We start from the raw sequence: 18,806 nt of genomic DNA on the forward strand, positions 1-18,806 counted from the left end.
TCCAGCCCGCTGTAGACAGCAGCTTGTAACGGGGGGACTTCAGCATATAGACACAAGGTGTTAACAACTAATTAAAGAATTTACTGCCTCACTAAAAGTCCATTATTGGTGTTCCCTCCCAATTATTGGCTCTATTATCAGCTTTTATGGACTAAGGTGAGCTTCCGGGGGAATTTACGCTTGTTTTGGCCGAGCGGTCAGTTCTGTCTCCATTTTTTTTTAAAAACAAAGAAAAATTGATTGTCTATGACAACTGTATAGCAGATACTAAAATCTTACAGTTATTACAGTGACACAGACTACTGGTGGTTAATTTCCCATTTCCTTGATACATTAAATAGGGTCTCTACAGCTGCTTTCCTTTCTCTCAGGCAGAGTCATCTTTTGTCAATGGCCACATGTGCTTTCCACCGCCCCCCCCCCCCCCCCCCCCCCCCTCTCTCTCTCTCTCTCTCTTTCTCTCACCTCTTTGTGTATTACTCCATCTCTGTCTCACATCCATCCACTAGGTGACAGTAATGACACAGCTCTCCCCTCTGGGGGTTGAAGATGGGATGAGGTGTGATTTTTATTTACAAAACGTGAATTTTCAAAGAACTATAGGTTACAGCCAGAGAAGTGATGTTATAGCGACGCGGTGACGTGGCGGTGAAGTTAATGCTGGCAGTGCACGTGGTGAAAACTCCACTTACTACCCATTTACCATTCTGCTCCACATCACTCAGCAGCATATAAAGACTCGGCATAATGGCCCATGTGCTGTGTATCTGTACAATTTCATAAAAATACTAGAGGTTGTTATTTTAGCTGTGAAATTGTAGTCAGCAGCGACTTTTTTTATTCTCGTCTAGGAAGTAGTCATGATGTTTTTCCCAGCACCACTGCATCTAGTCAGCCCTAGCAAACCCCCTCGGTGCCACTTTGCATCTCAAATCAGAGCAAAACCCCAGTAGTTTCAATCCTATTTGTCTTACATCGCATAACCTTGAAGCCTTATCATTTGAGCGTCCAACTAACCAAGCTAAAGTTTCATATGAACTGACTTTGAACCCACTATTATATATGTATTTTTATATGTATGAAAATGTGTGAGGACATTTCAAACATTAATAGAGTTAAAAATATTCTGAATCCCAAAATATGTGGTCATATTATTAACCCAACTTTTTTTGGTGTAAATATTAAGCCATGCAGAAGAAGCTAGATATATGCAACTATAAAATTGTTGCTAATTAAATGTGTTTTAATGTCATCGCTTACTCAAAATTCAGCCATGAAGTGATCTATTTAAGCTATATCATTATATATAGATTTTCTCAGCATAATTTTTAGCTCCTGGCCAAAGTCAGTGGAGCAGGTGACAAAATTTTAAGCTTTGTAACTGGCTAAATTGATATATTGCAGTCAAGTGAAATTCTCCCTTATTTGCACTTTTAAGGAAACTTTCCGATGCAGCTGCTCCTCTTTTGCATAGATGGTTGAAGTGCCGATCTGATTGGCAGCGCACAAGTTGATTCAGGTGCAGTCATTGGTGTCTGGTGTCATACATTTTTGATCCAATCATCCTTGGTAATTCCACCGAATTTGTGCCAAACTAGTGACTCATGTCTTTTGCCCACTTATCTGCAAATGAAGCACAACTGCCAGTTAAGCCAATTGGCTTTGATAGGGGTTGTTTTCTAACAGACAAAAGCAGAGAAGTGTGTGCGAGAGTACAGCTTTTTAAAGGTATTATACCGGAGGGTGAAAATTATGCAACAATTTTTGTAAAAGCAGAAGTTCATGTGGTGTGTGTGTAGGTGTGTCTTATATAACAAAGGGTCAGGTTTTATCTTCAGTGATGGAGAACAATTACTCTGCTGTAAGACTAGTACTGAGGAAAGCCATTGATATCCAAAGATGCTTTTAACAAAGAGCGTTATTTCTAGCCATTGTTGCCATCTCAGGTATGAGGGATGTAGTTTGTTACTGTGTTCAGCAATAATACTTTTTTCATTTATCAACAAACAAGGATAATTATTCTCTAAATGATTAACTCAATAAATGCAATATTTGCTGTTTCTTAAGATGAATGTACACCATCCACGCACAGTTCTGCGCCCTTCCAGTTAATTTCCGCTTTTTTCCACACTGTCAACATGCTCTCATTAGCTGATGCCATTAAAATAATTCAGTTCAAAGAAATGATTTAAACCCTGCACATAAATACTCCTAATTTTAATTTCTGTCACAAGTTGTGGTTTATATTTTGATTTCTCTGCTTACTTTCTAGCTAGTTTTCACTCCTTCCCCACGGCACAGTTGGTAATTGTGTAGTGTGTACTGTGAAGCTGGCCTGTCATAGCTCGTAGTCCATTTGTTATAGTGACAGTCTATATATCAGGCTTTTTAGATTAGAGAAAATACTCAAAAGTCATTCCACCTAACGTATGAGAACATCAGAGGTACCCCCAGGGGAACAAGTATAAGCTAAGAATCAATTTGCTCTTCAACACTTCGGTAGCAGTGCTTACTGCTCATTTTCTTCTCCAGTGTCATTACATGGCGGAGGAGAGTTGTGTAATAGTGTAATTATTTAACATGTGCAGACTAGAACAATGTGGGGTGATGACCACAAAATAATGTCTAAAGGCTGACATAATGTGCACTAAACAAGCTTAGCACCACGTATACACACATGCCAGCCTGCATAATGGCTGAAAGAGTTGTTTTTAAAAACAGAGGACATTTGACAACAGCAGTCAAATATTTTGATCCAGAGAGTCATTTCAGGGCTATATCAGTTTCAGTGTGCAAATCCACTGTAGCATAAACTTAATGCAGAAAATAAACATCTCAGTTTCTTTGTTATTGTCTGAAGTCATGATGGTAGAGAGGAGTTTGTGGAGGGGGACGAGCTGTTTATGTTTTTGCACTGTTTTGGTTACCTGTAATCTCTCTCTATCAAGGCTCTGTGTAGATGGTGTGAAAGTGAAATCTCTTAATGCTGTAGTTCCTTTTTTTAAAGACATGTCTTACGTCTAAATAATATTGTCACAAATTAATTTATATATAATATTATAATACATAGTAATAAAATCAACTGGTACCAACAGTCAAGAAGCATGCACTTTGTTTCCTGGCCAGATCTGACCTGTAGGCTTAATCTGAGGTTTCGCACCAGCAGGTTATTTTTAGGGAAAGTACACAAAGTGGATGTGTAAAGAGATGTGAAAATAATTATTAATGTTTTCAAGCGAAAACATTTGATGAGCCTCGGACATATAATTTGAGTTAAAAATTACATGGTTTTCACCTGCTGATTTGGCAGATGTTACACTGGGCTTGTAGAGGCAGTTGAATGAAATGGGTGGCTGCAAAGCCTCCGGAAATAAAAACATATCCTTAAGACGTTTGTGTCTGTCATACATAATGGTGGAAGTTCAAATCCCGGTATTTCTTTTATTAAATATTTGCGTGAATTAAACCTAATTCTTTGCCTAGAAAAATCTAAACACGTATATAATATATATATAATAAAATATCCCCTCTGTCGTCATTCCTTTAATTTAGCAAGATGGTACAATGACTGATACCCAGATTTTAAGGATCGTAGTGAAGTAGCAAGGAAACGTATTAACAATGTTGCCCGTGCTACGCTTACCGCTTATTTTTAATAAAATGACAGCTTTGTTTGGAGATTATATTTAACCATATTTTATATTTTACATATAAAAATATTCAGTGCATTTACATTTGACTTACTGTGCCTTTTAATTTTTTTAATGACATGTATGAATCATCTGTATACGTAAAACAGCTTTTTTGAATCTTAAATTTGCTCAGGAACTTTTAAGTTTAAGAGGAACTGTAGTTGTTAGTGGCTCTGTTGTCAATTGTATTGTCATTTTTCAATTGAGTTTGTGTTACAAATACTGATCTATACTTCCGGCAGCTACTTGTCTCTCCTTTTTGACGGAAATAAAAGTCTCAGTATGTTAAAAATGTAACAAACAAAGAATAAAATAATGTATGTTTAATGGTATGAGAAACAAGTATAACATAGTCAAATGTTTTTAATTTTTTTAGTACTGCTGTTGGAGCGTTTTATCTCGTGACCTGTCACAACCCACAGGTTGGGGAACAACTGGTTTCCTGTGGACAATGTAGCAGCTCAAACCTCCTGAAGGGTTTATAGTTGCATGTTGCGCTCATATTTGTAGAGCCATACTTCACACCCTCTAACCTTTGTTAGAGGATTACAGAGTTTATTTAGATGGTGACAGGTGTCCTGCAGGAGTTGGAGAAAATTTGCTTAAAAAGCAATCCTCATGAAAGAAATCACCCTGAGAGGACACGGAGCACTTCCTGTCAAACATCAGTTACACCAGGTTTTGCATCCATTTTGTACCCTTTTCTTCTCCGCCTGATAGCCACTTCCGCCTTCACGGTGTAGCTATTTGCATCGTATTGTTTTTCCTACAGATGGCCATGTAGAGAAAAAAGAAAAGATGTCACCACAGGTTTTAAGAAACCAGTGACAGTAATGAAGGATGCAGGCTCTCACACTGACACTGATATCTATCGTTTGTCTGTCAGGGCAGACAGCTCAGGTTGACCCAGTCAGCTGCACATGCACCTGACTCACCTTTACACTTCCATCAATATCGCAGAGTTCATCTCAAGTTTGACAGACAGAGACAGAGTCATGCTTTCCCTGTGCATAGCCAGTGGGGGAAATATGCCATGACTTCCAAGATAAATCTAAACTGGAGACAGCACACTTATGGAATAACCAATATATCATTTACAAATGTAATATTCTAGTCAGCATATTCCATGATAAATGCAATCTTTGTTTGTTTCCTCCTACCATTTATTAAGGCCAGAAAACAGAAAAATAAATAAATAAAATAAGGAGCTGTTTGATTTGATGGAAATTGCTCAACTGTTACACAAAAAGGCGGCAGTATAAGGTGAAGGGAAAGGATTCTTTTTTTTCACTCACTTCTTGCCAACTCGTGCATTTATGGCTTCTGACCTGCAAACAGGGCATGCCAAGGCTCTGCAGGAGACAGGAAATGTGTCATTTGTTATTAAGAACTTATTTATTTTAACATAGAAGAGGAATTGCATAAAAATTATCTGGGATGGTGAAACTCTGAATGTGTTCTTAAAGATTTGAAAAGTAATTTGAAGTGTTTACAAGCATTGTAATTCCCAGTTTTGCCCTTTTTAATTCCACCGCACTGCAACATGGAAGATACTTTATGTCTATAAATGTATGTAACAGTTTGTTTGTCTTACAAAGGAGAGAAATGACTTAATTCTAGTTTTAACATCCTGAACCTTTTAGATCCAATATTTTAGCTTCAATGGCTTAACTTTGGTGAGAATATCCACAGTGTGTGCCTTATGATGTAGTAGACATCTCAGACCCAGAGAAAGTGTGAATGCCTGCACTTCATGTCAGAGCCCCCGGGGGGTAAAAAAAAATAAATCCCCCACTGTCACTAGAGATGACCCTGCTTGTTTTTCTAAGCACCCTTTGAGCTTTTTCAAGTGTAGAATTAGGGAGTGTTTGGGGACTTAACTGGGAAGCTTCTGCACTCCCACAACAGGAAGCATGATTGGTGATATTTGTGATTAATAGCTCATAATAGCCCTGTCTATCTCTCTCCGTCTTTCTCTCAGGCTCACTCTCTCGGCTTTCTTTTTCCACATGTACTAAGCTTTCTTTTAAATAAATAAATTCATATGCAGTAAGTTTCTCCATATATGATTTAGATGACCCATTCCTAGAAGAAAAAGTCACTAAGATTCCTTATTCATCATTCCTTTAGATAATGAAGAAATGCTTTTTGGCTACTTTAGTTACCTCTCTTTTTAATTATCTGTAATATACAGGTTTATTTTCTAGAAAGGCATTTCACTTTCTCCCCGTGGCATCATTATACACTTATGACAGATAGCTTGTGCTATGATTGGGTGAAAATGGTTTATACTCCATTTCAGTTTTAATGTGATCAGTTTGGAACCATTACACCAGCTGTTTTCTGTGAAAACACCTTTGGCTCAAGGGCTGTATTTCAGTACTATGGTTTGCCTTACTTGGTAGTAACTAAAGTTTAATGGCTTGACCGAAACAGGGAGACCCCATGTTATTTGGGCACTTTTATGTCACATTTATATCATGCACTTCCTCGATTTGTCTTGTTTTTTTTATTTTATTTTTCACATATATACGTATATATATGTGTGTGTGTGTGTGTGTGTGTGTGTGTGTGCGTGTGTGTGTGTGTGTGTATTGGGTTTTGTTTTGTTAAATAGCACGAAAGTGAAGATGCAGCCAAAATAAACCGTGACTTACTTATCTGGTGATTCCCATGAGTTCATCATCTCTACCGCTGCATTTTTTAATTTATCTGATCGCAAAAACATTCTTCTTTCATTTGTCCCTTTGTCCCTTCTTTCTGCTTTAAAAGAGCTTAAAATTAAGTTGATTTTCTAAATCAGCGTGCCCAGCCTCGCTGCTGATGGATATCATGTTAGCTTTGTGACTGCAGTGGAGCAACACCTTGCAGGGTTTGTTTAGCATTCCAGGTCCGATGTGTTTTGAAAGGTATTAATGGAGGACATGGAGGCATGAGATATTTCCTGCAGGTTCAGTCAGGTGCCCTTGTTAAAACTCGAGTCGGCCTGCAAGGTGACGCTTTGTCATTATGACACTCATGCTTCTTGTCACGCCTTGAAACCACAGGGCAAGCTGCGATTTTCTGCTCTGGCTCTCAATGAACCAAGTAATACGTTGGTTTTGGAAAACAATTAGCAATGTTGGATCGGTTTTAAAATGCATTAGAAAAAAATTCACTAAGCTGTTTATCTGTCACCTTTTTTTTAATCTCTTCGTGCTCTTCATGATATTTCACTAACAAAGTGTACATAATTTTGACATCTTTACAACTTTCAAAGTGTCAGTATTTTATAGAATTAATTAAAATAAGTTATTATTAAATTTAAATAATTAATATATTATAAATATTGTTAAGAAAGTAGTGTTTAAGCCATTGTTTGAGATTATAGCATTCATTGGGTCAAGTAAGCATGAGAAATAACCAGCTAGTTTGTCTTTCAAGTATTAGCCCATTAAACAAGGAAAATCTTGCTTCCAAGCAGTGACCTTCTCCTTGTGGTTGCTGGGAATTACAGTCATTCAATGTGTGTCTTGGCAAGATGGATGACACCTGCACCCATTGAGCAATCATTCCCTGGTGCGCTATTGTTGTTCTTTCTCACTTTTGCGTGGGAGCAAACTGTATGCATTCCCATGCCAAAACCAATGAAGATAATCATCTCATCTGTGTGATGTATGATCTTCTTTCTTTGGACAAGTTATCAGACGACCTGGAATGTCTGAATACCCGTGTTACCAGTGAAGCTACTTGTTGGTTCTGCTCCAAAGAGTCACTGCACTGTGTAGGAAAAAAAAGATTGACTGTGGTGTGATGCAGCAGTTTTTAACACCGATCCTCGTTGTTTTTCAGACATGTGGTGAATGTGAGAGCCAAAATAAAAGCTCTTTTTCACCACTCTGCATTGGCGATGGGCATAAAATTCACCTAATGTTGTGCCCAGCTCTTTTGTTTCCACTGCTCAGTTCACCTTCACACTGCATCTTAGCCTTGAATGCATGTGTCTGAAATACAAGTGTGGCGGCGTATATTTAAGTGTCTCTAAATGGCTGCGCTCCAGACACTCCTTTGCCATTAGCGCGTGCGCCTCCGCGTGTGTATGTGTGTCTGCAATGTGCTGAATGACAAGCCCTGTCAGTACTATTGTGTATCAGAAATAAAAGAACCTTTAAATAATGGAATTTTCTAATATGCAACTCACTGATGCATGGCAAAGCCATAAACATCAACCAGATGGTGGGTCACTGTAATATTAGGCTCCTCCTTGCAGCTGGAGGAGGGAAGCAATTGCAGAAAGAGTTGCAGCCAAACTCTGGCTAAATATAAGAAAAGTTCAGTAGTATCATCCCTTTAGTGCGTCCTCAGCATGCTCGGTGACTGCATCAGAGACTGTTGAGTGTGAAGTGCTCTCGAGAGTGTGTGGGTTCACTATGGCCGCACTGTATGATTAAAAAGCATTTTGCACTGGCAGTTGGAACAGAAAGGCAGGATACACTGGGGCACAGTGGTGTGAGAATGTCGAGGAAATTACATACTTGGTTTTTTACACAGAGACAGTTTGATGAAGTGTTTCCATTGGACATTAGCAGGAAAAAAATGAGCTGTCTAACATAATTGTTTGGAATTAATTGCTTCTCTGAAAATAGTCTCTATAAATCAGAATTTATTGCAGCAACAACTTGCATCTTTTGTGGACCTGTCATCACTTATGTAATTGCTGTGCCCTTTCTCGCAGTGTATTCTTTGTACTTTGAGTGAGAGGACACGCCACATCATTGTTCTGTTTTTATTCCACCTAGTTTTCCCAAAATGCAAATATGTTATCAAAATAATCACAAATTGGTTGCATACAACTACTGTAGCTGCTGTTTACAGGTTTTTTGACAAATAGAAAACTTCAGTGTGATTATATGTGCTAATATAAAATTGATTTCTAATACAAATGAATCGATTTTTCAGCACTGCTGGAAATCACTATGGAGTGTCTTATAAATAAACTGCTGTGTGAGTGAGATGTCATGTAGAGGTCAGTTTAGGATTATGGCCACAAACTTTATTTTTTTTCTTCAAGTCCACACAGCCTGTCAGTTCATCTGCCATCAACTCTTCTTCAGATGTCCTGTTTGCAAGGGTGTTAGACAAATACTCAGACAAACACAGCTGAGTTTTGCATTAGTGCTCGTCATCACTTAATCCTTTTGCAACTGCCATCTTGGAGGAACAAAGCAGCATACATTGCTAACTGACACGCTGTGGTCCATAATGCACTTAGACTTACATAATGATACCCTGAGAAGTGAAACACACCTCATGAATTGCTGTACCTAAATTGCATACTGTGGCAGACCTGTCAGTTGGTAAAGAGTATCTACTTATACTGGTTTGGTTATAATTATGTATCCTTTAGGCCCAGTTTCCCATACATAGATTAAACCTAGTCCTAAATCAAAAGTTGTTTTTCAGTAGGGATTAGATTTTTCTGTTAGTCTAGGGTTACATTTAATCCATGTATGGGAAACTGGATGACAGATTTCCTGTAATCTGAGGTTGATCACAAGGCCCGAAAAACTAAAGTAATCATTTTAGTAAAGTATTCAGATGTGCACAGATAGTCACACCATAGTGTAATGGTTTACACGTCCCTTTGGAGGAGACACACATCTCCTGTGGGGTTGCATCAGGAACAGCATGTGGGGGAAAATCTGCCAAATGAAATGTGCCGAGCCGCCTGCTGTGTCGACTTCTTGTGAATAAGTCAACGGCCAAAAGAAGCATCTTCGTCTTTTTCTCTATTTAGATACGCACAGATGCAAAATGTATTCCATGGTTTTAAAAGAATGTAAATAATAGATTACTAATAGATTTTCTGCTCTGTTGTTTTCAGTGTAATTTCGGGTTTGTTTTAATCTCTGCTCATTCTACAACCTAGAGACACGGGCTTTTATTTAGCCATAAAAATGTAGTAGCACCTTTTGTTATGATACAAGTAGTAATGGCTAACTCATATTTCATTTCCACATCAATTCACGAAAATACGTTTTGCATTTTCCCTCCATTACACTTAATGCGGGAGCAATCCTGCTCTGCTGACTATGGCGTGGTGTTGGACCTATTTTACATGCGACTCCTGCTTTACTTTTAACTTAGATCACACAGAGGCTCACAATGAGTTGGGGAGAGTTGTATGTCTTTATCTTTGTTTGCCTTCCTCACAAGTGTCCACTGTTTGAAGAAGTTGTCTCTTTTTCCCCTTTGCACTTCCTCCTCTAGTCAAGTCAAGTCAAGTTTATTTATAAAGCACATTTAAAAACAACCAAGGCTGACCAAAGTGCTGAACAATAAAATACAATCACCTTGAGCATGTTCAGTCACTTCCCAGAAAGTGCACAGGCTGATCGAGCAAACAGGCAGGTTTGGTTTCATCATGTAATCTGATTACCCGTTGAAAGATTTGACGTGCCTCGTCTTCACATCAGGCCTATTAATAGAGAGGACAGAAAACAATCTGTCCAATGGACGGTTGCATTTACCTCTCCAGCGCAGTGTCATTAAGAACCAAAGTCAGGTCAACTGAGCCGTAACAGATGGAATTTTGTTTGACTCTCTGCCACTGGCAACTTGGTTCAGTGCTTCTTAGTTCTCCCATTCGTACATTAAGATGCAACTGTAGACAAAGTAATTTTTACTGTGGTATTTCACTTGATAATTACTTCCCTGGAAAAACCCCAGAAGACACACGCTTTTATAGACAATATGTTTAATTGAGCAAATTAGAAAGACCCCATATTGCACAGCAGCTGTGTACACACACAGTGGAATCTGCAAGGGAAGCCCTCAGAGCCCCAGTAAAGGGATGCAGTGAGAATCGCCAGTTCAAAAAAAAAAATCCTGATTGAGTCAGAGAGCCTCCGTGCCAAAGCAGTGGCTTTTCAACACAGATGCACATAGTTAGCATGTGTGTGAAACCTCAGAGCCTTTCAATGATCACCCGGCTGCATTGATTCTGCTGGCATATTGCTGATGTACTGGGTTTGCACGGGTGATATAGTCGGTGGCTTCAGCACTCAGAGGGTTTTTGGACAGAAAAAGAAGTCTTGCCGGATCTCTCATTCAGACCAATGCATAAAAAACTGAGAATTACTGAAGTAGCTGCTGTTTCCAAAAGGCAGAGTGATAATCAGAGTGATGATGAGGTTCTTATGTAAAGTTGCTTGGACTTGCATGGGTTGCACCTCAAAACCATTTGGTAGAAACATGAAAAAATGTAATTTTTACAGAACTTTCCAATTTAAATGGGTTTAAAATGAAAGCGAAACATATCACATGAACGAACATTCACTGTTTTTCCCCAGTTAGACGTTAAACAAGCTTCTTATCAGATTGTTTACAGGGTGACTGTCACACACACTGTGTTGCTATCTGATGGTCACAAAGATTTCGCATACATCTACAAGTTCACATGATCTATGTGGAAGATTTGATTGGCTCACAGCACTGATGTGATTTACAAAAACAGAAGACTGACAAAAAAGTCATAACAAAAAAATAGACTGATAAACGTTTGTCACGTTATCACTGTTTGTAGATTATTTATTATTTTATTCACATTTAGTTATGTTTTACTAAAATCTCTAAAAAAAAATTGTGTGCATGGGTTGACTGTCCCAAACCTAAATATGCTCAGTTTAGACTAAGTAGCAATTGCTGAGCATTTGGAAAGCCAACTTGAAACTATAGAGACTCAAACTCATAATTTTCAATTACTCTCATTTCTGACAAACGTATGCTGCCAATGAATCTTCCTTCAACATACTTAATGCTGTCTTAACCATCAGAAATGTCTGGTTTCTGTTTGTAGTCCAGTTGTATTGACCAGTCATGTTTGAGCAGGCTTTGGTTTCATGCTGGTAAACAGTCTGTGCAGAACGCAGAAGGAGTGCATTTGCAGAAATACAATCTTGAAACCGTTGGAAATCATCCAGTGACTGATAAAAAATGCTTTTCATTTATCTTCATTCGTAAGCAGTCATCAGTGCAGTGAACAAAAACGAAAGCAAGGAAAATAGAGACCGAATTACCTATTCTTTTTAAAGTGACTAATCTTGACTGTTCTTTTTTTTTTTTTTTTTAACTTTTTTTAGGTCTGGTAGAGATCTGCTTGATGCATCCCCTCGATGTGGTGAAGACGAGGTGAGCCACATTTTCAAAATAAAAAATTCCTGCAATACCTTTACCAAATGGCTACTTACAAGGACGCCATTTCAGTCCACATCTGCCTTGAATCTTCTTGGTGGGCATTTGCATCTATGCTGTGAAGTTCCGAGCATACCAGGTCCCCCAGCTCAGCATGCCAAGCCAGTTCTGCAATCCACATTTAAGCAGGCCAAGACAAATGCCAAGAGCCTCAGACGTTTTGTGGAAAATGAAATGCATCATTTACCCATTTATTCCTCACAGAATGTTAAGGTTAGATGTTTTCTGTTTTTAAGTCACTCTTCTTTTTTTTGCCTCGTTACCTTATTTAAAAAAAAGGCCCAGACCTTTTCTTTCTGAGACTTGCAGAATAAAGCCCATGTCACCGAATCTGTTTGCAGTGTTTTAATGCCTTGTTTCCGTTACCATCTCCTGTTTGTGTGTTATGCAAGAGCGGCAGCAGTCACGAGCTGCAGAGTGATCAGGAGCCTCACACCACAGCGTCTCAGCCAGCCATAAACAGGTCGTGGGCTACTACTAAAGCTTTATAGGCTTTCACAGGCCCAGCCAAGACCCCTGGCTTCGTTCTGGGCCCCCCTACCCCCATTCACTACTTGTCCGTAAATTGTGCAGCTTTTTCTGTCATTTACGGCTGCAGTTTCTTGGTAAATAAATTGCTCGGCGTGCCTTTTAAAAAAGTGAGATGGTTGCACTTTAAAGGCAGTGCCACCACCAGAACACAGAAAAGGAAGCACGGGGGATAAAAGCCAGGGGTGAGCGGTGTTGTATTAGTCGATATTCGATACTTTGAAGGCATACCGTGTGATTTATGGTCATGTGTGGAAGCTATTGGGGTTTATTACAGGTAAGTCTTGAGCGCTGCCTGTCCATCCTCACACAGGGTCAGGGTTAAAAGTGCACTCACTATTTGCTTTGTAATGCTCTTCCTTAAAAAGTGGTAAAAGCTGCACTAAAACTGGACAGGTTTATCTGTTTGTTTTCTGTTTGTGTCGCCATGTGTTGACGTTGATAGGCAGATTTTGGCTGGGAATTGGTCAGTGTAATCTGATTCCTTTCTGTCTTAAATAGGGGATTTTTAAAAATTAATTTAAATCACCACTATAATCAGTATATGAATTTATAAACAACAGGTAGTTGCTGTTTATTTGGCGTGATAATTACACACACAGCTTGTATCTTTGCCGTACACATACAATGCCATGTATGTGTAAATATGCATTCACACTGTACATGTTCACACATGTTCTAACACTTAGTATCTACACATGAATTCATAAACCAAGCATTACATACCAGCTAATTGGGAAACTGAGGGAGCTGAAATCTATTAGCAGGAACCTTGGAGCCGAGACGCAGACACACCTCCACTGGGTTTCTCTCGCTCTCTGTGTCTCTCCCTCTCTCTCTCAGGCATGGCTCTTATTAGGCACTGGCTCCTGCTTTATTGTCCACCGGTCCAAATTGAACAGCAACTGGTGTAAATTTACTTTTTTCCACCAACACAGAATCAAAGGAGCTTTTTTTTCTTCCTTTTTTTCTTTCTCCCTTTTTCTTTCTTTTGTAGTAAACCCGCCCTAATGTGTACCTGCCGTGGAGTTGATGTTTACCTGTATTGCGAATGAGGATTTGGCTTTCTCCTCTTTCACAGGGACGGGGGGAGCGAACTGCAGATTTAGGACTAACATCAGCAGTTTGCTTCTCCACCAGTAGCCAAATACTGCTGTTATGAATCAACAAAATGTAATGTCACGGACCATTTGGCAGCTTTTACTCGTCCAAGATGACTGATTTGGTAGATAAAGAAATAGCTAGACAATGTAATAGCTCTACATATCTATTAAAGCACTTTTGAGTAATGATAGCCAGCATTTCATTAAAGCACATTCGACATTGCTTTAAATATGGGCAAAAGTAAAAGTCTTGTCAGATGACTCACAGTGTGTATTTTTGCCTTTGTTGCTGCACTTTAACTCTCTGTGGTGTGTTTACTGACCAGTCAAGCCATGACTCCTGTTACTCACCTTTGCTAACAAGTACATCTATCTTACATCTGAGGGACTCCTGCTGAGCCCACCTGCCATCAGTTTGACTTACAACCGCTTTCATCGTTAAAAGAGAGTTAAACATACAGTTTCTTGGGCACAAGACAGCATTTTATATTTTTGTGCAGCAAATGAATCAGTAGAGGTTATGTCTTGATAAAAAAAATTCTTAACTGCAAAGTGAATTTAGTGTGAATTGCCCTTTTGGTAATATAATGCACATTTCTGTTAATTGTCATACAATTTCAGATAATTTAATTTAAAATATACCACTCAGAGGTTTTGACTTTTCTTATATTGTGCACTCCTCTGGATAATAAAAAGCCTCAGATATAAATAAAGCATACTTCGCACAAAGCAAAGTTAATTGCCCTTGACCCTGATACTCCCGTCATGGACATGGGCAGGAATGTGGAGGTGAAGAAGGGGGTGGGGGGGGGTGATACGACATGGGAAGGGGAGGGCAGTCATCACTCTAGCCGAGAGAGACAGTGGGACCAGAGTTACAGCTTTTCATTAACCTGGAAACCACCTAGTTACATGGTTCATGGGCTGTTCTCAGCTCACTTGGAGGTAACAAAGGGTGTCGGGCGGCACTTTCTGTAGGGGGGCTGTGCGCTCGGGGCACCCCATCTGAATCTGATCAGGTTCCCCCTCTCATTAGAGAGTCTCAATGAGCCCGCATTTCCCTTCATGTTGAGATCCTGTTACATGGAGCTCCACCCTTATAAACATGCATGCGCAAACATACTCACACACACATCTGAAACAGCTTCCCATCAACCCTTATGCTGTGCTTCCTTCCAGAGAATGAAACCACACCTTCCTCATGTCTGTGTCTGCCTAAGCAGCTTGTGTCACAGGGAAGCTATTTTTGCTTCTACAGTGCATACATGATCGGATGTGTTTGTTTTAATAAGGCCCCATATTTTTTAAGCAATCGCTCTGACGGAGCCACTCCTTCTTTCTATCTTGTCGCCCTCTGCACCAATTCTGCCTTTTTGCCATTCTAGTTTTTTGTATCCTCTCCTTACGTATTCCTTGTTTGTTCCTCTCTTTCTTTGTCCTCTAACTGCGCTTCATTCAACTTTTTAACCTTTTAAATACAAACGCTTTCTCGTGTTTTTGCATTCTTCTGTGGTTTCAGTTTTTCAGCAAACGTCTCAGTTAACCTGTTGTTGTTTAACCACTACGGTTGTTAATATAAACCTTATTACATAACTACTTCATCAATATCATGTGGAATCTATTGTTTAAACTTGCATCTTTTCTTCTGAATTTGTAGTTAGTTGAGCGATTATATAATGTTTTGTTTTAGATCCCTGTTGTACATGTTTAGAAGATTTGTAATGAATTGTGCAATTCTGTAAATTGTGTTGTATGACATGGCTGTCACTGCAAACCACTAAGCCTGCCAGTAGCTTGTTTCAAGCCTGATTAGAAAAACCTGGTACTAGCCCTCAATTGGGGCAGTATCCATGGAAACACTACCTTCATTTGGTCACAGCACGCATGAAACTTGCTGAGCTTGAAAGTGCTCTTTGATGAGGGCTTTGACAGATGACATCCAGGCTTTTTGGGCAACATGTGACAGCACTAAGGATAGTGAGAGGTTTCAGGCCTCCTCCCTCCACGTCTGTTTGCCCCCAACTGTTTGGTGAACCCCTGTGCACTTAAGGAGGAATCCCTGACACAACCCTCAAACAGCAGGGCACAAAGCAGTAGCAGTCTGATAGCTGATCTTTCCTTGTAAAGGAAAGGCAGGTCAGCGGTAGTCAAGCTGGCTTCTAATCCCCCCCAGCGCTCTCAGTCCGCAGGGCAAGGCTTCGCTCAACATGTAAAGCTAGACACATGCCGGGCGAATGCAGGATAAACTCAACTTAGTCAGTGCATTGCTTGAGTGAGTTAGTTGTGAGTCCAGTTCAAAAGGCAGAGAGCAATTCTTTTCATGGGCAGAGCAGAACTGCATATTTGGCAGGACTACAATATGAATAGTCATAGCCTAGTCACGCTCGCTTGCATTTCTCAATGGTGAAAAATGCAGTTCAACATAAGTGTTTGTAATATGGTTCATTAGACTGTTGTACTTACCAAGTCTGCCATCCTAATAACACACTATGAATAATTATTTATATGATTATGTTGATTATTTTTACTCATATTGAGCATAGCACAGGTTGAGGCAATCCTCAAAGTCAAGCTAAGCTAGCAATCATAGTTCATCTGGTATTGTAGAATAGTATTACTAATGCTAATAATAACTAATGCTATTCTGTATACTCAAATGGCAGTGGTAAAAATGGTAAATGGCCTGTATTTGTATAGTGCTTTACTAGTCCCTAAGGACCCCAAAGCGCTTTACACAACCAGTCATCCACCCATTCACACACATACATTCGTGATGGCAAACTACATTGTAGCCACAGCCACCCTGGGGCGCACTGACAGAGGCGAGGCTGCCAGACGCTGGCGCCACCGGGCCCTCTGACCACCACCAGTAGGCAACGGATGAAGTGTCTTGCCCAAGGACACAACGACCGAGACTGTCCAAGCCAGGGGTCAAACCGGCAACCTTCCGATTACAAGGCGAACTTCCAACTCTTGAGCCACGATCGCCCCGCAATCGCAATGCTCTACTTTAGTCTGTCTTCACTGCTTTCTCTGCAAGCAGCTTTGCAGCCCACCTTCATACCAACTCTTTCTTTTCATCCTGTGTATCTGTGTATATAGGTTGGCATTAATGCCTCCTCTCCTCTGTAACCTAGAGAGCTGTACTGCTGGTTTTCCTGCTTCAGGCTTTTTTTCCATTGATGCACTTTAAAGGGTGGGTAGAGACTACTAGAACAGCACAGAACCACCAAATATAAATTACTGCAAATGGAAATAATAATTTTCTTTCGCTAAAGCGGTCCTGACTGAAATGCGAACGATGTAGAAAGGCAGAAAGTAGGGGTGCGGTGGGTTGAGGAGGTGCATCGGTCAATACATCCCACGTTTATGCTGACAGTTCATTTTGTCACAGACCTGCAATTAACATTTGTGGTTTTGTTAACCGTAACCATAATCTTTCTCCTACCAAGTGTTTTAATGTGCCTAACTTATACCTTTGTTCATCATAACCACAGTTTTTCCAAAACCTGTGCAGTACTATACTAAACTTTCTGCAGATGCTGCAAAAATAGAGTAAAAAATCTTTTTTTTAAATTGCTTTTGAAACATTATGAGATCCTTCTGTCTTTTATATGATGGGTGTTTGACTTTTTGATGGTGATTTTGTGTTATTTTTGATTTTTTGTAACTGTTGCTCCATTGTGACTTTATTGTATTGCACAGTGAAAAATAAAATTCATTAAAAAATCAAAAGGAGTTTAAGCAATACAATACAAGGCTCATGATCCTTCCTCTAACCTTCCTTTAAGTGCAACTTCACCTTCAAATAAGTTTGTCAGCTCTTGCGTTATATGTGGGCAGCTCTCCCAAGATGACGCCATCAATAAGTCCAAAAATAGTTCAGTGAAAAACAGTGACATATCCCTGAATATACCCTTCCTTCTGTTGAGCAGTTTTAATGAAAAACGTTTAAAATATCAAAGAACTAAGAACTGAAATGTTCCATCTCTTTTCAGGCAAGTCACTGCTTAGTCAAGCCAGATTTGTGTCATCGTGACATTGGTGACTTTTACATCAGTGTTTTTCACGGGTTTATTCAAACATGCCAAAACATCACAGAAAAATAGCTTATATTGTATGATCCTTACAGTCTGTTTGTCATCCTGTTTGGTTGCCTGGTTTTCTCATATTCAGCTGAAGGCACAACAGTTGCGCTCTTGGCGTTGCACCAGTTTGCAACCCAAGAACTTTTGTTTGTGTTGTTGTCCAGAAAGCTACATTTCTTCTTGGTTTCAAACCATACTCTTCTGAATGAAGTCTAGAGTTAGATCATCAAGTTCTTTGGCGTCCTTATTGGTACTCACCCCATATGTAAAATCATCCTACATCAATATGACTGTATTCATTCAGACTTTTTTTTGGAAGTGTTACAGAAACAATCCATTTAGGTTGACGGCTATTGTGGATTAAATGGAAATTTCGACAAACCGCTGACATGTTACATTTTGGTTGGATTAACAGAAAGGCATGCATGTCTGAAAGATGTTACTACCCACTTATTTTAACCTGACTTTCAACCATAAAAAAGCCCTTAAAAACCACACCCATAGTTTTACAGTTGTGACAGATGTTACTAGAGTTACACACAGCTGTTTGAGCTATAGCTAACAGTCATATGGATTATTATAGAAGTTTGTGTTATAGAGGTGCATGTAAAGAGCATATGGCCTGTCAGTGTTTGTAGTTGAGCACCTGTATTCATTATCAGTGAAGAGGTTCACATTCCAGTGCACTAATTACAGAGTAAAAACATAGAGGGCTTTGATTTCACTACACCCTCACTGTGCTGCAACCACACGGCTGCCCCCCTGCCGCACCATTTCAAAACTCAGACATACATGTCTGTGCATCCTTTATTTATTACTAAAGTTCCAGCCTCCCGCGAGAAGCTATTCCCACATTGGAGTCGCTCTTACACAACATTTCAAGCTCAGCACAAATTGTTGTTGCTTTGGAACAACTCGTAGTTGTTTGGCAGTTTCTTTACTCTCTAGATTGCCTCTTTTCTTTCAGTCATTAAATCTTTTAAATCCAATTAAATTGATATTTCGTACTAGTGCCTAAAGCGTAGGTATAAGTTTGTTCCCATTTTTTCATGCAGTGTTTAGGCAGATAGAGCCAAGCATGTTTACTGCACCGGACTACACAATGGTGTGTAATATGTAGTTGACATTGCTCTGAAAGTGATCTGGCCTGTGGGTGAGAAGAA

The 18,806-nt window shown here is 39.5% G+C and overlaps 1 protein-coding gene across 1 annotated transcript in view; it reads left to right on the forward strand.

Annotated features, from left to right (window-relative positions):
• Positions 1-18,806, forward strand: part of slc25a21 (solute carrier family 25 member 21) — an 86,005-nt gene that overhangs the window by 44,705 nt on the left and 22,494 nt on the right. The window contains exon 3 of the mRNA XM_085343488.1: positions 11,813-11,861. Within this exon, the coding sequence (XP_085199614.1) occupies positions 11,813-11,861 (49 nt within the window). The remainder of the gene's footprint in view (positions 1-11,812; positions 11,862-18,806) is intronic.

This window comes from Diplotaxodon limnothrissa, linkage group LG19 (genome assembly GCF_057381915.1).
Source record: "Diplotaxodon limnothrissa isolate DT_005_m linkage group LG19, D_limnothrissa_male_GT1.1, whole genome shotgun sequence".
Classification (NCBI taxonomy): domain Eukaryota; kingdom Metazoa; phylum Chordata; class Actinopteri; order Cichliformes; family Cichlidae; genus Diplotaxodon; species Diplotaxodon limnothrissa.